The sequence below is a fragment of the Heterocephalus glaber genome, unplaced genomic scaffold (assembly GCF_053883595.1).
Source record: "Heterocephalus glaber isolate CG9 unplaced genomic scaffold, H.glaber_assembly_v1.0 deba00000942, whole genome shotgun sequence".
NCBI lineage: Eukaryota > Metazoa > Chordata > Mammalia > Rodentia > Bathyergidae > Heterocephalus > Heterocephalus glaber.
Window position 1 is genome coordinate 3084534 of NW_028258174.1, and position 24782 is coordinate 3109315.

General features: G+C 45.1%; 1 protein-coding gene and 1 pseudogene across 2 annotated transcripts in view; both read left to right on the forward strand.

Annotated features, from left to right (window-relative positions):
• The first annotated feature begins 897 nt into the window (after positions 1-897).
• Positions 898-1060, forward strand: LOC147828701 (U2 spliceosomal RNA; annotated as a pseudogene).
• A 495-nt stretch (positions 1061-1555) lies between these two features.
• Positions 1556-24782, forward strand: part of Foxo3 (forkhead box O3) — a 119653-nt gene continuing 96426 nt past the window's right edge. Inside the window, exons 1-2 of one of the 2 annotated variants that reach the window (XM_087208620.1) lie at positions 1556-1807; positions 2780-3503. In XM_087208620.1, the coding sequence (XP_087064746.1) occupies positions 2889-3503 (615 nt within the window). In that variant the 5' untranslated portion in view covers positions 1556-1807; positions 2780-2888. The remainder of the gene's footprint in view (positions 1808-2779; positions 3504-24782) is intronic. The other variant, XM_004855421.4, reaches the window with a different exon arrangement.

Below are 24782 nucleotides of genomic sequence, written 5' to 3' on the forward strand. Positions count from 1 at the left end.
CCGCCCTCCTCCCGCACGTGTTGCCCGGCTCCACCCGCGCGGCTCCGGGGCAGCCCAGACCCCGCCCCTCGCGGGCCGCGCCCCGCCCCCATCCCAGGGCTCCCGGGCCCTAGCGCCGCGCGCCGCAACCGTGCGCCCTCCCAGGGCTCTTCGAGTTTCCTCCGCCGACGCCCGCTCACCACGGAGGGACCCGCCACCTCGGGGATGCTCCTTTCTCCCCAGATCCGCCCTCTCCGGTCCGCCCTTTCAATCCTCCCGCCGTCAGCGCCCTCTCTCCCCTCCAGTCCTCTTTCCCCTCCTTCTTCGATTTTACTCGATTGTTTATTATTTGCTGTGGGGCGGGTTCGGGAGGCGGAGAGGGGCTTCTGGGGCCTGGAGACCGGTGGCAGCGGCCAGTCAGCGCGCGGCTTGGCTTGACGAGTAAGCAGCGCAGCGAATGGCGACGCAGCGCAGAGCTCCGGGGTCACGCGCGCGTGGAGACGATGACATCATCTGTTTGTACGCGTCGAACTAGCTTGGTGCAGGGGCGGGGCCGCGCGTCACTTGAGTGACGGGCCCTGCGCAAAGCCCGGAGCCTGGAGCCGGCGTGGTGGGCGAACTCGTGCGTCAGCTCCGCGGTTGGACCTTTTTGTGTATCGAGTTGTCGCGGAGCTCACTTCTAGACGGACATATCCACCCAGTGACTTAAAAGGAGTTTGTGAAAAAAAAAAGATATTAACCAAGTGGATAGACTTTGAATGGGCATGTTGCCATTTGGTGCATTTTAAAGATACAAATGAACGATACGGGGCACGGATAATAAGGACTTGTGCAGATGCTCCTTTACTTGTTCTAAGCAGAAGAAGGCCTGTTTCTTCTCTAAAAAGCCAGAAATGCAGAGTTAGCTGTTTTGAGGTTATTGCTTCTCGGCCTTTTAGCTAAGATCAAGTGTAGCTGTTTTGAGGTTACTTACAAATTAGAGTAAAATTGTTTTACACTTTCAGTTGTTTGGAATCCACTCTTAAATTTAGGGTACTTTCTTCCGGAGTTCCACTTTTCCCGAAATCCACGAAAAGCGAAACACGTCCAAGGTAAGGGACTCCGTGCACACCTTTTGGTGCCCGATCTAATCTGAGGTCATCAGTTTATCAAAGTCCTGCAGGCACCAACCTCTACGCCAGCCAGTATTTCCATGCCGAGGCAACCCTTGCCATCTGCGGTCAGCATCTTATCTCTGGTGTTACCCGGTGTAAGGTTCTACTGGGGAATCGGACACCAGGGCGGGCCGCCGCAGGCCAGGGACCCCTGGTGCCAGGCGCCTGCCCGGAATCTCCGAGGCCACGCGTGTGCGCTCACACCCCGCGCCCCATCCCCACTCTCCCGGGCCAGCGAGGTGCTTCGTGGTTGTAGAGGCTCCCGCTAGGGAGGAGGAGCCTGCTGAGCCCCGGCCCGTCGCGCGACCCGACACCCATGCCCGCAGTTCCGCGGAGCCGGGCCGCGCAGGCGCACGAGAGCGAGCACACACGCACGCACGGTAGCACACCCGGACCCCGCCCCAGCCCTCCCCCTGGGCGGGGATCCGCCCGCTCGCCGTCATCTTAGGTTGAGGCTCCCTGCGTGTGTCTATAACTTTGTGCCTCTGCTGCGGCCGCCCTGCTCGTGCAAGGGAGGAGGAGGAATGTGGGAGGTGGCGGCGCGCAGGCTGACAGGCGGTTCCTCGGGCGGGCTGTGGCGGCGGTCCGAGCGCCTCTCCTTCGCCAGGGTCGCGCGCCCTCTCCTCGCGCGATTGTGCGTTCTCCCGCCTGCTCCCTGAGGGGAAGGAACCGAGGTAGGCGCCGGAGCTGTGCAGCGGGGCGGCCGCTTTCCCAGCGATTCCAGATCTGCTTCCGAGCTGGGCCAGGCGCGTCCCTTGTTCCTCCCCGTGACTCGGTGTGCGCGCCCCGTTCCCTCCCGCTAGTGTTTTTAAAGGACTTGAGGGAAGGGGGAAACTGTCAAGATGGCAGCAGCGGGAGCGAGGAGGTTATGAACGTGCTGTCCGGGTTTTCTGGCAGCCCGGGAGACTTGGCGCTTCCCGACCTGTTGGAAGATTTATGTTCCGACTTGCTCCCACCCCGCCCCCCGTTCCTGTCTGGAAAGGGGGCGGAGAGCACCGCGTCCGCGAGAAAATAAACCACACAAGCCCCCGAAGTGGCCGTTCCCGGGGCTCGACCCTTTGCGAACACCCGCCGGGACGCCTGCCCCCTTCTTCCCTTCTCTTTTCCTGGAAGTGACGGGGACGTCTGCGCCCAGGCCCCGACCGCGGGCAGAGTGGGGCGAAGGGGCTGCCCGGGCCACTGGGCTGGGGGGTCGCGGAGGCGGCAGGGCCGAGGAGGGGCAGAAGAACACGGGCGCCACAGACTTTGGCGGCAGCGCCGCGTTAGGCACTCGCGCGGGCTGGAGCGAAACATAAACAAACGCACGCCCGCTCGGGCTCAGACCGCGGATCGGCTGTACGGGCGCTGCCACTGCCCACTTGAAAGGCGCGGCCCGCCCCTCCCCCCGCCCCGCCACCTAGCCTTGGAGAGACCTGCAGGGCTGGTGGCGGCGGGGGAGGGGGCTGCCCCGCGCGAGGCAGTCGATTCGCTCGCGTCTCCCCAGCGGCCCGGCCAGGGGGCGGTGTCTGCTGCGCCAGGTTCGCGGGACGCACGTCCCCAGGTCTGTTCCTGGAAGCGGCGGCGGCCGCGGCGGGCAAGGGCTCGCCGAGTACTGGGCTCCAGCCCCAGGATAATCAACTCTCCTTCTCTCGCGCGCGCTTCCCCAGGCGGCGGCGGCGGCGGCGGCAACAGCGGCAACAGCAGCGGAGCCCCCGTCCCTCCCCCGCCGCACCCCGCCCGGGCACGAGAGAAGAGCCTGAGCCGCGGGCGGCGAAGATGGCAGAGACATCGGCCTCCCCGATCCCGCTCTCTCCTCCCGAAGTGGAGGTGGACCCCGAGTTTGAGCCCCAGAGCCGCCCGCGCTCTTGTACGTGGCCCCTGCAGAGGCCGGAGCTCCAGGCCAGCCCGGCTAAGCCCTCGGGGGAGACGGCCGCCGACTCCATGATCCCGGAGGAGGAGGACGATGAAGACGACGAGGACAGCGGCCGGACCAGCTCGGCCATGGCGATCGGCGGTGGCGGGAGCGGAACCCTGGGCTCCGGGCTGCTTCTTGAAGACTCGGCCCGACTGCTGGCTTCCGGAGGGCAGGACTTCGGGTCCGGGCCAGCTCCCGCGGTGGGCGCGCTGAGCGGGGGAACCCAGACGCCGCTGCAGCCTCAGCAGCCACTGCCAGCGCCGCAACCCGGGGCAGCTGGGAGCTCCGGGCAGCCGAGGAAGTGCTCTTCGAGACGGAACGCCTGGGGAAACCTGTCCTACGCCGACTTGATCACCCGAGCCATCGAGAGCTCCCCGGACAAACGGCTCACTCTGTCCCAGATCTACGAATGGATGGTGCGATGTGTGCCCTACTTCAAAGACAAGGGCGACAGCAACAGCTCTGCGGGCTGGAAGGTACGTACCCACCCTGGGCTGGCTGCCGGACCCGCCAGGCCTCCTGCGCAGCGCAAGACGCGCCCAGAGTTGGTCGGACCTAGCGCGCAGGCGGGCACGGGGGAGAGGGATGGCAGGGGAGCTTTCCCTGTGAGACTTTGTTGGGAGGGGGCTTCTCTTTGACCCTTGGGGGAGAGTAACCTGGGGACCGGCTTGGAGCTCCCGGGAAAGCTTCAGGCAGGACCAGATTTCGGGGGCCAAGGGACACTGACGAGGGAAGAACAAATAGGATTGCGTTTGCTGAATTACTGGGACAGCGGCAAGGTGGTAGGTCCCTGGCTAACTTTGGAATAGACTTTACCATTGTGGGGTGGGGTGGAGTGAAGGGGTTGCTTGGGGGCGTTTGGCACTCCATGCCAGAGGAGGGGCTGGATTTGTGGCTTCCAGTGGGTCGCAGGAACCTGGTGCTGGATGAATGACAACCCTTGCATCCTAGCTTCCGGATTGTGGGTGTTAACTCCCAAGGCACATCGATCCTAGTAGAGAAAGTAATGATTGTAAACCTTTTGTGCCTGGCTGCTTCTCACTGGGGCCAACACCTTTACTCCTCAGAGAGGTCGGTCCAGTCTGCCTGGGGTAGCCTCTGAAATGTTTTGGGGCCAGTCTTGCCACCTACACGTAGATTGGTGGCACCTGCTGCTCCCTCCCAGTCTTGGACTCTGGCACTGTTTGTTGACGGGTGTCCCATGTAGGGGCCTGGGCCTGCACTCAAGTGAACTCTTAGGTGAGAGGGAGGTTTGATGGCAGGACTGGGCCATAATGACTTCTACCTGTAGAAGAACCTGAGGAGAGACTCTCTACTGTTCCTTTTCAGCCTCTTGGGGCACCCGACACGTGGTAGGGAGAGAGGTGTGGAAAGGCCTATGATGTAATAACTTCCTGCAGTTGGGCATCCAAAGAGATTAACCCATTTGTCCCTGCTGGGCAGCAGATAGTCAAGTACCTCTTCCTGGGCACCTTCCTGGCTCCTACCCCCAAGATATGTATGTGCCAGAATCTGGCAGATGGGAGTCCTGGGAGTCCTGCGTGATACGAAATCTCTTATCACTCTCTCCTATTTGCAGTTTCATCTTTTTTTCTTTTTAAATGAAAGAGGTAGTTGCTTCCTCCTTCTCTTCCTTAATCTTCAGCAGGAAACCCTGTGTCTTCCTGGGTTCCAAGCTGCCTAGTTGTATAATATAAGAACGCTGTAATCTTATTGAAGAATGGAATTGAGGCACTGGAGAAGAGCTTGTATATGAAAAAGCTGAAGAATTTAGAGAAGGAAACATTTTAATTTGCTTTTAGGAAAGCCTTGCAAACCCAGTGCCTGAGTTTCTTTTTTCACAGCTGGTATTGGAGAGGTCTTGTTTAGATACTTTAAAAGCAAATGATGTGCTTTGATATAAATGCCACAGATCTGTCTCATTTTTAAATGAGACAAATGCTGACATTATGAATCTTACAGTTGGTCTAATTTTACAGCTTTACAAAGGAATGCCAGTTGTGTGATCTGAGGGCTGTTTACAGAAAGCATTAAGAGTTTCCTGTCAAAGAATTGCTAATGTGATAACTTCAAAAACTGGGTTTCCAAGTGGCTGGCAAGGGTTAATCTCCATGTACAGAATCTGAGAAGATAGATTTAGTGATTTGAAGTGTTTTTCAAATTTCTTACACTTGAAATTAAGTCCTGCATGTTTGAATATGGTGTAGGGAATCTGTTAGTTAAAAATTAACTTTTAACTTAAAAAGTTAATGTAGAAAGAGTTTCTACTTTTCTAAGATTTTGAAGTAGTTGCAAAAGTAATTGAATTCCACAAGTAATGTTTATTGCTACTGTGTTTATAGTTAAAATAAGTTTAATAAATTTGATTTTTTTTAAACACTGGTGTGAGAAAGTGGTGTTACTAGAAGTAGCCATGAAGTGGGCTTGGGCTATATTTACTATAGCTTGCTGGATTGGCAGTAGAGATATTGGACCTAGTCATAGATGGCTTTATGTTATATCCCTTTTTTCTCTCTCTTGGTTTCTTTTTCTGTCCCTGCTATCTCATTTCTCTTCAGCTAAAAACCTTAGGATTATTCTTTGAAATATTTTTATCAGTTCCATTCTGGGGATGTCTCGTGGGAACTAATCCTTGAAGACAAAAGGCATATAATTTAGTTCCAGTTTTTGTAAGATGACCTTCATCAAAAGGTGCAGCCATGCAGGAACTTCCAAATCTTTGATGATGAAGTGGGCCCTTTGAAACTGGGGCTGGTTTCATATTCTGATTATGACTAATAGATCTTCCTTGTGCTTGTTGTCTAGTTGGGGTGGGAGAAGAGGGAAAAGGGAGAGGTCAGGAGCTAATTGTGACCCCATTTCCATGCATCCAGGTTTAGAAGTCTATCCTTGTCATGGTTAGTCATATTGGAAGCATGCATATACATTTAAACCACAGTACTTTCATTCTGAGTTATGCATTTAACTTCTAAAAATGTCTGGAATTCAGGTTAACCTCTTCTAGTCATTTATACGTACCGGGGTATATGCAGGGGCTAGGCCTTTACTTCTTTTGTGGCTTTTTGGGCAATTGTACAAGATCCTGTAGCCAGAATTATCACCCTAAGATGTCAGAATGAAAGAATTAGAAAAGGAGCCTTGGAGGCTGGAATGTAGACCAGTGATTCTCATCACCTGGTTGCACCCCAGAATCGTCTGGGGGTTTTTGAATAATACCAATACCCAGCGAATCTGATTTTATTGGGCCAATATGTGGCTTAGTGGTGGTGGTTTGGTTTTGGTCGAGGTTTCTCAGGTGATCCTAAAGTGTAATCAGAATGAAGTTTGGTGGTCTAGTTTAACCCTCTTACTTTATTGGCAAAGAAACCATTCTTTTAGGAGGTAATGATTTTTCTAAGATCACACAGCTAGTTAGCATAAAGGTAATTAGTAGTTGCATTTCTAGAGGTCTTTGTTCTTTATCATACTATTTTCTTTAAGTTGAAATTTTTAAAAAGTACTAAGTAATGGGGAGTGTTAAATAAGTAGGGGTTGCTTTCTGGAACAACACATTGCATCTCAGTCTGTGCCCTGCTTATTATTCCAGCATCAGAAGGACAGGCACATGTGAATGGGGTACCGTATTCGTGTAGCTGCACAGTGCCTTTTAGTGTGGGTGCTTAGGAACTACAAAGTAAGAAAAGCGGCAGGAGAGATAGCATTTTAACAAAAAGTGGAAGCCCTTGGTCAGTGTACATTTGTCAGATGCATACTGTGCCAGTGAGAAGGATGATGGCTATCTCACAGGTTCCCTTGCCTCAGACATTAAAGTAGAAATGAATAATAAAATGTGGTTATGAGGGGAAGAGGTTACATTTCCTTTAATTCAGATTAAGTTTTCTTGCAGTGCACACCTAGTTGAACTATCTAGTTCTCTCAGTTCCTCTTGTCTTGGGGAGACCTCTAAGGACTGTAGGGCTTACCAGGAAGCCTGTTTATCGCTTACCCGTCTGTCCATGCCGACACACTTACATTTCCCTTAGGTCAGAGCAAGATCGTATTAGGCAGCCATTGAGTTCCTGTAGGATACTGTGTGAAGAGGCCGTGGCTGCTGCTGCAGCAGAGGCTAATCATTGGAGCATGAGTCTTCTTTCATGTGAGAATGTGTACTTTTATGGCTTCTTGACAAGGTGAAAAGATGAGGGCTTACCTGCCATGTACTGCTTAATTATGTCCTTACTATTTTTGCTCTTCAGATTATTTCATCATACTGAATTAAGAAATGTTATTTTAAGTGTAACTTTGTTTTAAATTTATTTATTTATTTTTGGTACTGCGGATTGAACTCAGGACCTTGTGCTTCTGAAGCAGGCACAGTGCCACTGAGCTAAATCCCTGGCCCTTAAATTTATTTTTAAATTTCAGAATGATCATGTCAACTTAATTCTACATTGGCTGATAATTTTGACCTCTGTCACCTTTTGGAGTAACTCACCAAAGGTCTAGTTACGATTGTGTGTGAAGAATCTGTCTTTTGCTTCCCTGTGTTGCCAAAATGCTGTTTTGTAATTTCCTTTGGCAGTACTGTCTTCCTCAGTGATTCTCTACTAACATACTTCCTCCTTCTACAGCAGCAGTACACTAGGGGGACTGTTTTTCCTCTTTTTGGAAGCTGTGTCACTGACCTATGAAGTGAAGAAATTGGCCCTTTTAGTCTTTGATCTGTGAGCCTATGTAGCAGAGAGACTCTTTAAAAAAGAAGCCAAATGTGTGTTTTCATGTGTTTATTTCCTTCTCAGAAAATGAAATGAAACTATAGCAGACTTATTTTTAGGAGATTTTAGGAGGGTTCTATTTTAAGAAAATGACACCATAGAAGAACATCTTGTACTTAAACTTTTTAGTATTCTGTTTGTGAGTCTTACTTAAAACCTCTACCACATATTTTTGTTTGGAAAATTAATGAATAGGCCTTGGCCAACTAAAAAGTTATTTACTTAGGGTGCCAAAAAAAAAATTAGCGGGCACCATCCATCTGAAGCTTTTGGTGACAGTGCAAAGATAAGATTGTGTAGGACTATGCATTCTATGAGTACCCTTCTTGCCTACTGCTGGTGCCTCAGATCCCAGATTTTTGGGGCTGCAGAGAAAATGGAATTTATTTTCTTGCTCACTTGTCTTGCTTGTGGGGAACAAACCTGATCCTCTTCTGGGCCCTTCTTTTCTCTCCTTTTTCTGCCTCACAAATTGAGGGGTCCCAAGGAACCACTTCGTTTCGTTGTTGCTGTAGAAGGGGCTTGGAAACATACATATAAAAGTAAGTTAGGGGCCCGGGGATTTAGCTCAGTGGTTCCGGTGCCTACCTTGCAAGCACAAGGTCCCGAGTTCAATCCCTGGTACCAAAAAAAAAAGTATCACTGAATGTTACAGCTGGTGTATAGGAAGTGAATAAATGATGGCAAAAAGAAAAACCTTTTTTACCTGTCTGCATCACATCCTGTTTTATTCATTCAACAAGTACTTATCAGAAGCACACAGGGCACAGCCATCCCCCAGGAGTGTGGTGGTGGAGCAAGGCAGATAAGGTTCCACTGTATAGGAGTTCACATTCCAGCAGGGAAGAGACAAACAGTAAGCATGCAAGGCTGTGCTTTGTGAACTTGTCATTGTTGCCTATTCTCTTTGCCTTTTTACATCTGTACTTCTGCTTTCCTCACTGCCTCAACTCTGCAGAAAAGTTCCCAGCAAAAGGCACACAGTAGGTTCTGGGCATGGCTTGCAGTGGCCTTTAGTTCTCTGCAGATCATTTGGAGCTTTTAGTAGAGATGCAAGGCCACTGTGACGTGGGTCCTCTTGGGTCTGTTAGAGAGAAGCTTGGGTTTTTCCAGGTCCACCTATGTTAGAGCAGGCCTGTGGCCCCAGGCTGATGTGGGATCCCCAGTTCTGTCTCTTGGTACCTGGTGCAGGATTGGCCTACCTCAGAATGGATGGGGAACCTGTAGCTGACTCATATGCATTGCTTGTTGACTGAAATTCAGGACCAGAGAAGGTGATAAGGATCATCTACCTTACTTTGTTGGGGTCTTTTTGGTACCACGGATGGAACTCGGGTCCTTCCGCTTGGGAGGCAGGCGGCAGAACCACTGAGCTAAATCCCTGGCCCAAACCTTACTTTGTTTTATAAGTGAGGCAGAAAGCTGGCACCACATGAGTCTTGCGGTCTCACAGCTAGCCAGGCTAGAGTTGAGAGTGTGTCCATGTGAGCCTTGGGCACTGCCACCATTCTATAGTGTCTGCTGCCAGCCGTTGTGATTTCATAGCTGTTGGTGTCAGTGCTGTTCCCCCTCAGGTTTGCAGGCTCTTGCTTCAGTTGCTGTCTTCTTCCCCTCTTCTAGTTGACTTGCACTAGAGAGGCTCTGTTTCCCTTTCTACATTCTACATCAGCACTCTTGGTTCAACTTGCTGAAAAGATCTTTATCAGTCCACCCTCCTCTGCCCAGGATGCCTGCCTGTTTCTTCTGTCATTTTCCTATGATTCTTGTGTATTCCTAAGTACAGGATATGAAGCTTGAAATGCTTCTAATACTTAGAGCTGCAGTTTGGATCATTGTTTCCTTGGCCCATGAGGATGGCCTTGTTCTGTGTCTGTGACTCTGAAAGGGGATTGATTCTCTGACTCACAAGTGAGCTGATCCCATGTGAGGAGGTTTTGGAGATTTGCTGGAAGTTTCAGTGTTGGAAGCCTTAGACCTGCTAGTGTTGCATTGATATAATAAATGTGAAATGATGCTGTCGGGCAGGAGAAAGAGCCAGCCTAGTAGGCGTCTGTAGAGGACTGTGAGGTATCACTCTTTAGAGTATGCTTCAAGCTGTGATTTTCTAGAGTGCATGAATTCTACTTTTCATGGATTGTTTTTGAGGTTCTGATCTTCAGTCTTTTTCCCAGAGTGCCTTAGTTACTATGATGGGATAACATTGTAAAGTGAAACAAACTAACTTCTCTGGTGGACTGTGGTCCTTCTAGCACTTTTGCTACTCCTGTGGGGTTATCTTCTGGAGGCTCATGACTGGATGCCCAGATCTACCCTAGTCCTGCAGTGGAGAGCTGAGCACAGAGTATGGAAAGCATGTGGCACATTTGTAGGGGGCAAAGCTGAGGCAGGAGGTGACATCTCCCCCCAAACAATATACACATTTGCTTTCTTCTAGAGTGGAATCTTTAATAAACTCAGTGAGATGCATTTAGTGGTTTTCCTTGTGTTTTAGACATCAGTGAAATTAGTAATTTAGCTCCTGAACCCATTGAAAATTTAAGTCCAGAGCCAGCAGAGGGAGTACACAAGTCTTTAAACTGATCTCCATAAAGCTAAACTAATACTATGATTAAAAAAGAGAATTCTGGTATATAGTGCTTCCATTTAGGCAAATTGTCATTATTTGAAAATGATAAGTTTGGGTGGGGTTAGAGATTAAAAAACAAAGATAATTTTTTAAAAGGAAACCTTGATCTTCTAAGACCCATGGGCCACGTCCCACCCCAAATAGTTAAAAGAGACTACTTTTAACTGAAGGTGTCTTCCCCTGCCTTTCATCTTTTCGGTTGGTATTCTGCTGCTGATAATGTATATGAATGTTCAGCTATACGTAACACTAAACTTTTTACGGAGTATGTTGAGGGTTTGGACCAGTGGAATAGTCTTTGTTTTAGTGCTATTTTGATCATGGCACTTAAGCTGTTTCCCAAGCTTTCACAGTTTCTGATAGAGGGAAAGGCAAAAATGACATTTTTCAATTCAGATTTAGTAGTCCGGGATCTACTGGAGAGTATAACTTTGGATTTTTTGTAATTTTGTAATGGTATAATTTGTCATTTCCCTCCACTTTACCTTATGTTTTGATGGTGGTAGTTTATATTGATTGGCCATTGGAGTGTATTGAATCGTGTTAAGGCCCCCCACTTTCATGGCCATGTGGGACCTCAGAATATGGCTCTATTTGGAGATAAGAGATTTCTAGAAGTGATTAAAGTTAGATGAGATCATTTGAATTACAGTGGGCCCTAAATCCAATGATCGGTGTCTAAAAGAAGAGCAAAGAAGGCCATGTGAAGCGGAGAGTATTGAGGCCACAGGCCAGGGAGTAGGAGGATTACCTAGAGCTACCAGAAGCTGGGGAGTGGCAGGAAATGATCTCTTCTGGAGCCTTCAGAGGGGCATGGCCTGCCAGCATCATTGATATCAAGATTGCTAGCCATCCAAACCAGGAGGGAAAGTTTTGTTGTTTTAAGCCCTCAGATTTGTGGTTATTTGTTAGAGGTAGCCCAAGGAAACTAACCCTGGAGCCTGGGATAGAGGAGAAGGACTGAGGGTTGCAGAGGCAAGAGAAGAATAAAAAGACTTTGTTTGGATTCAAATTAAAATGTTAATAATCTTTCATAGGCTACCATCTTGTCAGTTAAATTTCTTCTTTCTTTCTCCTGTAAGGGACTGAAGGGAGACATGTATTTCCCAGGGTTTCCCAGTTAGAAATACCCAACTTGTCCCTCTCTCCCATTTTGAATAAATTGTGTCCTGCCCCCACTCTCTTGAATTCTTTTTCTTGCCCTGTTTTGTGAAGCTGATGATATGACTGTTCTTATCAGTGTGGCCTTGGGTTTACATTGAGACTAAGAGGTCTGGCTGAGAGTCAGTTTTGGTGGGGAGAAAGGAGCCATAGATCCAGGGCTGAAAGAGAACTCTCCCTTCCCTGTGCCTGTTGGGAAGGTGGTTCGTTGCCATTGGTGGTGGTAGTAGGACTACTCCAGAATATCTCTGGCATCTTCTCAGCTTGTTCTGGGTTTGATTCAAGCCTGTTAGAATCCCAAACACCTGAGGCTTCAGGCACACATTTATATCCAAAAAACCCAGCTATCTTAATGAAGCATAGAACACATACTGGTTGTCCTAGATAGAGCAGCAGATATTTTCTAGGTACTTAGTAGGTGTTTGGCTTAAAGTATTCAGACATATTTAAGAATTAGAACTGTATCTGTCTATTCTCATATTTTAAAATAGTATTTTGGGGAAAGAGCCAGGGTATTATTAGAGAAGACAGTTTGGTTTCTACAATAAAAAGAGGAGTCTACACATAGATATTGTCAGGCCTGGTTATTAATAGTTATAATAATAGCAATAATAATAGATGTGATTTATCAGGTGCTTACTGTGTGCCAAATTCTCAGGTAGGTTTGTGGGGTTTTTGGCTGTACCAGGGATTGAACTCGGGACCTTGTGCTTGTGAGGCAGGTCTAGTGCCACTGAGCTAAATCCCTGGCCCTCAGGTAGGTTTTTATGTCTGATATCCATCCTACAAAACAGGCATTTAAATGTAAACCCCAGGACAAGGAGATGGTTCAGAGAGGTGAAAGCAACTTGCTTGGGATGTCAAACCAGGTTTCTCTGACTCGAGAGCTCTTGCCTTTTCCATTATCCTCTCCTGTCTCCTGGAGTGTGGGTGGGGCTTTGAGTGCCTGGAGCACAGCAATAAAAAATTAAACAGCTGCCATTTTGAAAGTTTCTACTGTGTGCCACATTCTTTACATATATTACCACTAATCATCACATTAATCCTTTAGAGGATGTCTTGAATGCTTATCTGCAGAGCTGTGGCAGACTCCGGGTAATTAACACCTCTCTGTGTGTTGGTGGGGCTATGAAGGTGGGCCATGGTCTAGGATAGTACCCTCGGTCCCTTGATGGTTTGCATAGGCTGCTTTTAGGCATCAGGCAATACCTGGGCCCCCTTCGGTAAAGGAGTGGAAGTGACTTGTGAATTCTACCTAAAATCTGCTGGTTTGGGGTTCTTATTTCTGTTTAGTCCCTGTCTTATGTATCATGATTTATTATGGTTTGGATACAGTGCACTATTTAGAAATCTTGGAGAGACTCTTGCTTTGGGACAACAGGACATCTGTACTTCTACAGGCTTCGACCAGGTAGATGAATGGGGACAGCAACATCTAGAAAAGCAGATTTCAAGAAAAAACACATTTAAAAGTTTCTGGCAGAAGTTTGTCTGCCAAATCAGATCTCATAATTAAAAGCATTAAAATATTTTCTAGGGGGCAAGCATGGTGCACACCTGTAATCCCAGCTGAGGGATTACATCTTGGGAGGTTGAGGCAGAAGGATTGTTGTCAGTTTGAGGCTGTCCTGGCCTACACAGTGAGTTCAAGGCCAGCCTAAACTGCAGAACTAGACCTTGTCTTAAAAAACCAAAAAAAAAATTTTTTTTTCTGAAGTGGTCGACTTTTTGCAGTTCAGTTATTAGTGGGCTTTAAAGCAGGCAGCCAAGCCAGAAACAGAAAATGTTGCATAATATAAGTTGCTGGCCAGTTAAAATGTTTATTTCTACTTAATAGTCTACTGCTGCTGTCTGCAAGGTAATATGTATGAGTAGGACAGAAAATGGTGGCTTTAGTTGGCCATGGGAATGTATTAGCCCTGTGTCCTAAGATAAAATGTGACTAGCAGAATACTAATTGTTTATCCCATGGTATTTTCTGTATGTTGGGAAAAAAATTTTGGAATTCTGTTTCATAGCAAGTATAAGTATATAGTATCTGGAAGGTGTCCAGAGGATGAGCTGACACTCTGTGATAAATGTGAGCAGGTGGGATGGTCTGCCTGATAACTGGGCAGAGCTGGTGTGCAGGGAGGGTGGGGTGCTAGCGGCAGTCAGGATAGCGGGTGGCAGTGCTCATGGTGGCTTTTTTCCCTTTGTGGTACTGGTCAGTGAACCCAAGGATCACACTGAGCCACATTCCCAGCTCTTTGAAAATTTTCTATCTTGATACAGGATCACATTAGGTCTCTAAATTGCCCAAGCTGGGCTCAAACTCTCCATCTTCCTCCTCCAGCCTTCCAGAGTGCTGGGACTACAGGCATGTACCACTTCCATGGTCGTCTTTTAAAAGAGGTACAACTCTGGGTGGATGCCTGACTTTTAAGGGCATAAAATTATATCCAGTTAAGTTTGTTAGAGGTCTCCTTGGAAACTGGCTTTACATTAAAAAAATCAAGTGGATAGTTAAGATATTAATTCAGATAATTGAAATCTCAAAACTGCTTTTCTCTTGAAGTGTCCTAATTGATTGCAAAAATGGTATTTCTTATAAGTTACCTGGATAATTGCCTTGGTTCCATGTTTCACAGTAGGCTTGGACTGAGTAATGTTTAAAACCTCCTGTTTACCTTCCTCTCTTTTTATTCAATTTTTATTTTACTTAAATATTTTTTAAATGTCTAATTTTCTTCTGATACTGTAATGGCTTTATAAAATAAAATACTTTCCCTAGATCTCTGTATTTGAGCTTTTTATATTGGTAAGTTAGAAGGGGGGGGGGAAGAGGAGGAAGAAGATGATGAAGAGGAGGAGGAAGAGGAAAAAAAGAAATTCTCCGTAATTTAAAATTCAGTGTTGCCATAGGCCTTCCAAAGTTTTTACATTACACAAAGCTGTTGTGGAGTTTCTGGTTAGCACTCATTTCCAACTCAAGGACTTGTTAATCTTACCCTTCATACTTCTGCAGCTGAATCTGACTTGGGTGTTATTTTTTTTTCTTTCTTCCTCATTTTCTTTTAGTAGACCTTTCCTTTGATAGGATGAGAAGGGTCTTATCTCTGCTAGCTGTTTTCCAGGGCAGTCTCATGAACAGCGTTGACTTGCCATGTATGAATATACCTGGTATGCAATATACTTATGAGTATATATTATGCATATTAATTATTACATCATTAACTTGCCATATATGAAATAACTACTATCCAACATACCTGTTATGAATATAGGTATTATACCTATTATGGCCCACAGACTAATGTAAGATGATACATTTTTTTTAAGTAAAAATGGAAACTGAGCTTAACCATTGTTCTAAATCTCATTAGAAGAATAATGATCATTTAGATCAGATGCATCATTTATGTAACCCTGAGAAGCAAGCTCATAATTGACTTATGAAAATGTCATGGGCCTGATATTTTAAAACTGTCTTTGAGCAGATACTGGTTTATGTGCTGACTTTAGCATGATTGGGCTCTTAAGCACCTCATAGATAACTTCCTAGGTGAGCCAGTATACTGTTTCTTGAAATTAGTATCCTAGATCAGGCCTTCTATCTCCAAGCCTGTCCAATAAAGATAAGTTTACAGCCTTCTGTCTGAATAGGTGCATGTCCTCTCCTGAACTGAATTATCTAAATCAGTCCTCGTTAGTCTTCTCCCTTTCGAAGAAAGATCCTTCTTTCAGACTGAAAATCTAGGTGATTTTGGCCATGTTTTAGGTATTATACAGCACTTAACTGCAGACATCATTTAGTAGGTGTTCTTTGGCAGAAGGGAAGAGGTTTATTCTGGTAGTCTCATAAATCAGAGAATGCTTTGAATTAACTGTGGGCAGCCAGTGCCAAATAAGAGAGGTTCCATGTATTAAATTAGGAAGAGCACAGTATCTTGTGGTGGTAGTGAAAACTACTGTGCCTTCAAAGTTGGTTTTAAAGTGATTATTTACCAAGTGAGTGTTTATATATATATGCAGTTTTGTCCGCATCTAAGTTTTCTAATCAGATTTAACCTTTTGAAATGATGAATTTGTTTTTTAACTTTTCATGTAGGAGAAATACGTCTGGAATCTTACGTCTGGGCTCCCAGTATTTCCCTATTGATATAAGCAGAGATAATTTTCACATGACATCTTTGTTACCTGCCCTGAGAATCTTTGCTCTCTCCGTTCTAGTACTGTATCTTGTTCTTTTAATTGGTTTCTTTTATTTTCATCATTCTACCTTAAGGAGGATCATAAAGCTTTCAAGAAAAAAGTTTTTTCCAGCTTGTTACCTCATGCATCTATCTGTGCTGGTCAAGAAGGAAGAGAAGAAAATATCTTGGTTTTATTGTTTGTGTCACATGATTTTACAACTTTGAAAATCCATTTGTCAGTGTAGTAACTGGGAGGATAATTTCAGCTGCTTAGTGCTGTGGGAGTTAATTCTTTAATCTTTTCCTTCTCTCTTTAAAAAATACTTAATTTGGTTGAGAGAGAAATATTATTTCTTTGGCACTCTGATGTCAGAGTTGAACTTTTAGATGATTTGTGAGAAGTTAAAACTCTTTGCTTTCAATTTCTAGTACAAAAGAACCTTGTTAAAAGTGTTTCTTGATATGTTCTTTGGCAAATGAGGGCACCTTTTTGATGAAGTCATTTCTGATTTTTGAACCTGAGACAACCAGTGTTGGGTAGATGTCCACATCAGCCTTAGACTCTAAGAGCCTCCGTTTTGCTTGTCCTGATTGTTCTTGGCTTCTCTCTCTTTCCTTCCTTTTTCTTTATAGCTACTGGACACTGTCTAAGGAGGACTTCCTCTCTTCTCCCCATCTGCCTTTTACCTCTTTCTGACTGTTTTCCAATATTAGTGGTTTCAATGTTAGCTGCATTTGAGAGTCACCCAGAGAGCTTTAAAAGATACCAATGTCTCAGACCCATCCTGAAACAATTAGGTCAGAGTCTCTTGTGTAGGATCTAGGCATCTATATTTTTTCAAGCTTCCCGGGTGGTTATAATGTTATAGCCTGGGTTGAAGAGCATTATTTTATTTATTTATTTATTTATTTTTTATTAAATTCTTTTATTGGTACATTGTAGGTATACAACACAATTACATTTCTCATTGGGAATTGTACCTTTACATAATGCATCTTGGTTCTTATTTTTTCCCCATTCCTAGCCCTCCCTTCATGCCCTCCACCCTTCCCTATTTACAAAGACTTTATTTCCATTTTTCCATTTCTCAGCATTTTTCCTTTCCCTTCTTTCCTTTCCCCTGCCCCTCCCACTACCCCTACCCCTTTGGACCTTTTCTTCCTATTTTACATTATCGATTATTCATTCTAATCATTGGTACATTTTAGGTATACAATATAATGACATTCATCATTGGAAATTTGCACCTTTACATAGTCTCTCTTGGTTCCCATCTTTCACCCTTGCCCAGCCCTCCCTTCAGCCCCTCCATTCCTCCCTATTTACAAAGATTTTCTTCCTATTTTTCCATTTTCTCATATTAATCCCATTCCCTTCTATCCTTTCCTGTAGCCCTCCCACTTCCTTCCCCTTTGCCCCTTTTCTTCCTATTTCACATGACCTATTATACATTTAGTCCTTATTTACACTTTCAGTTTCTCACACCAGAGAAACTATTCGGTATTTATACATGTGTGTCCTGTTTATTTGACTTAAGAGTATCGCCTCAATGTGCATCCACTTAGCTATAAATGTCTCTAATTTCTCATTTTTTATGGCTGAGTAGTACTCCATTTTATAAAAAAAAACCACATTTTCTTTATCCAGTCTCCAGTTGATGGGCATTTTGGCTGTTTCCAAGTTTTAGCTATTACAAACTGTGCTGCTATGAACTTGGGTGCACATATATCACTGTAGTATGATTCTTTTAATTCTTTGGGGAAGATCCCCAGCAGTGGAATAGCAGGGTCAAATGGGACTTCCAGTCCTAGTTCTTTGAGGTATCTCCATACTGATTTCCACAGTGCTTGCACCAGTCTACACTCCCACCAGCAGTGGAGCAGGGTTCCTCTTTCCCCACAGCCCCGCCAGCATTTGTTATTGGTTGATTTCATGATAGCAGCCATTCTTTCTGGAGTGAAGTGGAATCTCAGCGTTGTTTTCATTTGCATCTCTCGAATGACCAGTGATGTTGAACATTTTTTCATGTATTTATTTGCTATTTCTACTTCTTTGTCTGAGAAATGTCTGTTCATTTCAGATGTCCATTTTTGGATTGGGTCTTTAAATTTGGGAGGTCTGATCTTTTTAAGTTCTTTATAGATTCGAGATAGTAGACCTTTGTCTAAGGAAGAGCAGGTGAAGATTTTGTCCCACATTGTGGGTTGTCTCTTCACACTGCTGGTGGTTTCTCTTGCTGTGCAGAAGCCTTTTAATAAGAAGACATCCCACTTGTTGATTGTTTGTGTTAGTTCACGGGCAACTGAGGTTTTGTTCATAAAACCTTTTCCTACACCGATGTTGAAGAGCATTATTTTAGAGAAATTAAAGTAATTTTAGCTGTGCAAGTTATCAACTAGTATTGAATTTTGGATCCATTTAAACCCTCTCCTCCATGGAAAGATTACAAGGTAGAATTTACCTCCTGGAAGCCCTGAATCAAAAGAAGTGCTGTTGATCTGGGATCTAAGTGCACACTGGCTTCTAGGACAGGGCATCATTTCTTAACAAACTGTATTTAAGTAGAATCTCCTCTCCTTCTTTATAATTGGATGTGGTTTATTTAAAGGTTCTGGCTCCCACTTGTTTTTCTAGTCTTCACTGGACCTGTGTTAATTTATTTTGAAGTTTTCAGGAATTTGTAAGAAGAGACGGAGCTCTTTCAAGATATTGCATAAGACTTGAAAACTGAGACCCATAAACTTGCTGTCCTTTTTTGTGACACACTCTGTAGACCAGGAGTTCCACTACATTCTGAGGCTTGAGGCTAGTGGCTCTCAAAGTGTGGCTCCCAGACTAGCAGTATCAATGCCACAAAGGTGCATGTTGGCAATGCAGGTTCTTAGGCCCAGCCCAGACACACTAATTCAGAAGTTATTGACTCAGCATTCCATGGTTTTAACAACCCTTCTGGTAGTTCTGGAAGCTAAGGTTTGAGAACCATTCTTTTTGTTTTGTTTTGTTTTTTGGTATCGGCGATTGAACTTGGGTCCTTGCGCCTGCGAGGCAGGCGGTGGAACCACTGAGCTAAATCCCTGGCCCAGAACCATTCTTTTTAAGTTATTTGCTAACCGTGGACTTCTAATTACAGATAAATCATAATTCTTATGCCATCTTGGTTTCAGAATCCTGATAAGAATGGGAGAAAATGAACAGACATCTTGTAGTGGGATCTGTTGAAATGTAACAAAGCATATTCTAGACTTCCCACAGATCCTTATTGCTGTGTACCTGTCTATACAAAGCAAGCGTACCAACATCATTCCAGGATGACAGTTATGATAACAAAAGATCTACTCAAGTGTACAGGGGAAACCAAATGTTCATCCTAGGACATATACTGTGTTCAAAGGGTCGTGTTTAGATTGGACTCTGTTTGGTGATCTTTTCCCCTTGTTTGTTTGTTTGTTTGTTTTGATCTTTTGGGTATGTTTCTAGTATTAAGACTAGCATCAGACGGGAGTAGCTGCACTGACTCATCCCCAGATGGCTGTGGGACATGTGAGAGAAAGATAAGATTAAAATGTGCTGGGTGTAATTGGGGTGAGAAGGGTAGGAAGTGAAGGGGAGAGTGATGCAGCTTTCATAATGAAGTCAGAGGCCAGGCGGTGGTGAGGAGGTGACATCTGTCTTGGCTTAGGGTCCTAAAAGGTGCCTGGGTCCCTCCTCTACAAAATGAAGCCAGGGATAGAGCCGAAGGAGTCACTGCTGCCTGCCACTATCATTGGATTCTGTAGTCCATTAAGGAAGGCCTCATGATCAGCCATATGAGACATAACTGATGGCTTTAGGAATATAAATAGTGCAGAGAACTGTGGGTTGTCCAGGATGGAGTTCATTTCAGGATCTCTTAGCAGCTGCTTTACAGTGTTGCCTGAGATTCATAAACACTTGTGTACCCGACACATTAAAAAAGAAAAAACTGCCAAGACTAAATCCACCAAGACTAGTTGGATAACAGATTCTGCTGTTAGCAGCATCATTTCTCCTGTGCGAAGACACTCCAAGATGATGTGGCCTGAAGACTGTGTTTCCACAAGGTACCTGTTAGGGTTCCCTTCTCAGGGGAGTAGGAAGGGCAGCTCAGTCACTCTCCTCAAATTTACCAAGATCGTTGGGAATGGTCTACAAGGCAGGCTTAAAGGTTAGAACTCCATCAGAAGCTACATACCGGAGGGGCAGCTGCACTGAGAGACATCTGTCTGGGTCCAGACTTTGAGAAGAGTCCTGAGTAGTGTGCCATTAATACTGCTGGAAGCATTCACGGTTGGACTGCAGGAGAGTGCTAGGGCCTTGTTAAAGATTAGAGCTTGGTCAGATACCGCTGGTGGCAACTTGAAGTGCTCAGGACGATGGGGTACTTTCCAAAGCTATCCTTGCTCACAGAGGAAATATGTAAACACTTGGACTCAGTGACTAATCTCACTTCTGCAGAGTCAGAAATGAGACACAGAGCCGCTTCTATTAGACTGCATACAAGCTGCCCTGTTGTCACTGTTCATTCTACCCCCCCTTCCCCTCTCATTCTCCCTCTCTTCCTCACTTTCCCTCTGCCTCCCTCTTCCCTGAAGAAGTAGAAGTGGCCTAACTATATACCATCACTTGATGAGTAGCCACATCATATGGGAAGTAGGTGGGTCACTTGCTAGGCTCTTCTTCACACTGTAAGGCCCAGAACATTTTGAATAGTGGTTCAAGAAGGTGGCCACAGTGAGCAGATGTTGAATGATGGGAGCAGGAGGGAGGGGGCTGAGTCATGGAGAAGGGTATGACTGCTGACTTGACTGGCAGATGGTGGTCTGGGGGTGCGGGAGATGGCCCAGTAAAAATTCCTTGGCAGGAACTGGAGGATTGTATTTGTGTAATTGTGATGAAATGTTAGGGGCAGTGGCTGGGTTTAGGAGTGTTAAGCCAATGTGTAATTTCTTTAAAGAACATTATCAAACAACACATATGATGTCCCAGTTAAATACTGTCACTAATGAGTATATTTATAATTAAAATGCAAACAGAATTTGCTTCCAGTCTCCGTCACACATGGAACCATCAAGACACTTTGGGAGGAAACTGAACAATTGTAGTTCTTCTGTATTATACTGGAAGGAAAAAAGGAAGCAGAGTTATTTTGACCTTCTGGAATAGTAAATAATAATAATAATAATAATTGTGTTTTGGCAGTGTCTTCTAAGGCATTCAGAATTATGAATCATTTCTTCTTTGTCAAGGTGGGGGAAGCAGGCATTCCATCTGTAAATTGCGTCTTCCAAAGCCCATAATGTTTGATAAGAGAAGGAATGAGAGGAAAGAAATGGGAAACTGCCATCCGTCTTTCCCCCATTGTCACCCTTTTGTGAAAAGTAATGTGTGCTTGCTGCCAAGAAGAACTTGGTTGTCTGGTATTTCTCATCTGCATGAAAAATAGTCTCTCCATTTTTTCCCTGAGATTAATGGTAGAGATAAAGCTTTCCCAATATTTTAAAATATAGGCTGCACACTGTCCAAGAAAAAGCCCTAAAAACATGTAAGCTATTTTTGGAATATTATATAAACAGAGTTTCAACTATCACATGAGAAAATATTTTTTCCTGCACTCCTAAACTCTTGCAGGAAAAACAAGAAACCAGCGCCTTTTCTTTGTTGGGTAGGCATAGGCCAGTGGCAGTGAACCTATGGCCCACATGCCACAGCCAGCTGTTTGTTACTGTTGAAAGCTCTGAAAGATTGACCATCACTGGCAGAGGCCATTTATTTACTAGCTACTTAAGCAAGTGCCTACCAGCCACTTTGATATTCAGTGCATGGATTGCCTTAGACAGCTTGTGTTCTTCATAGGAGAAGCGGCCTGTGGGCTTGTGAGGGAAGTGAAGGTGAGGCTAGGGCTCCCAGCCCTGGTTTTCTCTCTCTCCCTCCCTCCCTCTCCCCCCTCCCCCTTCCCTCTGGCCTTTTACCTCTCTCCTCCCTCCCCTCTAGGCTTTTCTCTCACTTCCTCTGCCTCCTTCCCTCTCTCCCTTCTCTCGCTCTCTCCTTTCCTCTCTTCCTCCATCATCTCTCCTGTCTTCTTTCTCCCCCCGAGCCCCCCCAGTTTTCCAGTCACCTGGAATCCTAACATTCAGTGGTAAGGAGTTAAACATCTTTTTCTCAGTCACAGATAACATTTTCAAAAGTGGTTGGGCTTTTTAAAAATGTTTTATTTTGTTTTGATTTTCTGGGACAGGGTCTCACTGTGTAGTTTAGGGTGGCCTTGAATTCACTACATAGCCCAGGCTGGCCTCAAATTCCAGGTGATCCCCTTGCCTCCGCCTCCAGAGTGCTAGGATTATAGGCATGCACCATCATGCCTGGTGCTTAGGCTTTTTAAAATAAAAAAAAACTAGTGTTCCTCTGCATGTAAATTGGACCTATCCTAAAATACCTAAAAGGAGCCATTTGTCAAGTAATGCATTAATTCCTTGCCCTAATCCTTTTGAGTTCAGTGTTTGTCATGGACGTGATGCTGATTGACTCCTAGAGAGCAGTTTTTAGGACAAACTCAGTATTTTACCTTCTCTTGCTTCATATGTACAGCTGTATAGGCAGTGAGAGCCATTTCTGATCCAAGAGAGGAGTGCAGTGGGCTCCTGCACCCTTACAGGTGGCTGCACAGACAGGTTTGGATGGACTGCCTGGTACCCCTTGCCTCTGGGGGCCCAGACCCATTCTCACATCTCCCAGCCCTGCTGTAAGTCTCTCAATTCCCGTGTCATCTCCCCTGGGCCTCTTTGCTAAGAGGTGTTCTAGGGGAAAGACTGAGCTGAGAATAAATCATTGCTAAGTTGAGGATAGAACCCCTGAAGCTCCTGCATGGAATGCCTTGGATGCAATCTAATTTGCCCTTTTAGTGTCTGAGTGAGGAAATTAAGGTCCAGCAGTGTAAAGGACCTTGCCTGAAAGCACACAGTGAGGCTGCTCTTGATTTCGAGCTGACACAGTGGTTCTGGGCAATTCTTGAGGAAGATCAGCCAGCAGTCTCCTGAAGACCTGTGCCGTGCCTGCTTCTGCCTGAATGTGATCACTTCAGACCCCACTGACTTCTCCCCTAGGAGGAATGAGGCTCTTTATTTCACCGCGCTACTGGTGTGGAAGCATTTTATGGAAGGGCAGCTGTGAGACCCTTCCTCTGAGGCCAAAATGCCACTTCTAAAACTGTAGACCCTGAAGAATGAGTGCCTGGTATCAGCCAGAGTTAATTCAGCGTGAGCTTTCTAAGTGGTTGTAACTTTTGGGATTGCGACTTTGGGAAAGAATTACGCTGCATGTAATGTTTCCAAGAATTGGTTACTCTGTTCCAGAGGAGTGGGCACAGTTAGCCGGATCAGTGGCTTTAATTGGCAGCCGATTGCTGCAGGGGAAATTTACAATTCCACCAGTCTTAATGCTGGACAGCACATACATGGAGTACTGTTGGGCAGACTTGCATATTGTTGTTTTTGGGAATTCAGCCCCCAACACAGCTTTTTATAATTATGAAAAGTCTGATTGATAAGGCTAAGTTCCTCTTCAGGCACCAGAGGAGTTTGGCAGTCTTTGGAATGAGGAATTTCTTTGGCTTTGGCCCTGAGAACGAATTAGCGCTGCTAGTCACTGTTAATGTTAGCAGGAGTCTTCAGTCTCAGCACTGACTATTGAAAGTTTTGTGCAAATAGGATTTTTAGTGTGGTGAATTAATCCACGTGTCCTTCACAGGTAAAATAACACAGCAAATTATTTGAATATAATTTCCTTGAAGAGAGTTTTGTTAGTCATTCAGGTGGTTAGATGTTCTGGTTCCTCAGCAGCAGATTAGTAGCACTGGTGTTAGTTTTTGCAGCCCCAGCCAGGTCCAGGCCTAACACCATGGGAAAGTGTACATGTCCAGCACTCACATGACTTGTTTGGGGACAGGGCCTGAGGACATGCCACTTGGGCCTCTGCCATGATTATTCATCCATCTGCTTTCATTCAGCTAACATATGGTAATGTATAAAGATGAACATACAAGTGGTCATTGCTTTTAGTTTTTTTTGATCAGTGCTGGGGATTAAACCCAGGCCCTGGAGCTTGCCAGACAAGTGCACTATTGCTGAGCTACATCCCTAGCCCATTTTATTTTCAATTTAATATTTTATTTTTATTTTATGATAGGATCTCACCTAAGTTGGCCAGCTTGGCCTTGAGCTGGCGCTCTCCTCCTTCAGACTTCTGGGTAGCTGGGCTTAACAGGTGTATACTCTCACACCTGGTGTAGCATTTCCTTTTGATGATTCTGTAGTACAGTAAGTCCCTGACTTAAGAACATTCAAGTGGTAAACTTTCACAAATAAGAATGGACCTTGCATTACGAACATTTGTAGATGCAAACAAATCATGGAAGTAGTGTCTACTGGACATTGTCACAGTTGTGCTGCTGTATGCTTACTGTACAGTGCGATAGTGCACAGTAGTATACAGTACAGTTGGGGACTTATTTTATTTGTGTGTGTTTCGTTTTTTAATGCTTACCTTGTATATTTGTGTCAAATGTGTAAAAGACTCACTCTGTCAGACTTACCAATGAATCCAATTTACAGACATTCTCCTAAATTGAGGACTTACTATACATAGGGGTAGACACTTAGAAAGTTACAGTATTTCTTGGAAGACGGCACTAATCTACCTTGACTAGAAAGAAGGAAAGTTTTGCTGAACTGTGTATCCTAGCATCTGTCTTTGCTATTGTTCATTGTGTTTACCTCTGATAATGAAATTTCTAACGATACAGTATGTTGTTAATGTTCATTTTCTTTTGTTGATAAAAGTATTACAGTGATCAAAGAATTCCTTGTAGAACTTTTGCAACCCTCAAGGAAAAGTGACACAGCACAGACACTGCTTGATAGATTTCAGGGAGTAGGGAGGTGAGAGTTGTCCTTCCTTTTGCTTTGGCTTTGCTGTTTGTGTATCAGTGAAAGAATACTGAGTGTTGGATAAATTAATGAGTGCAA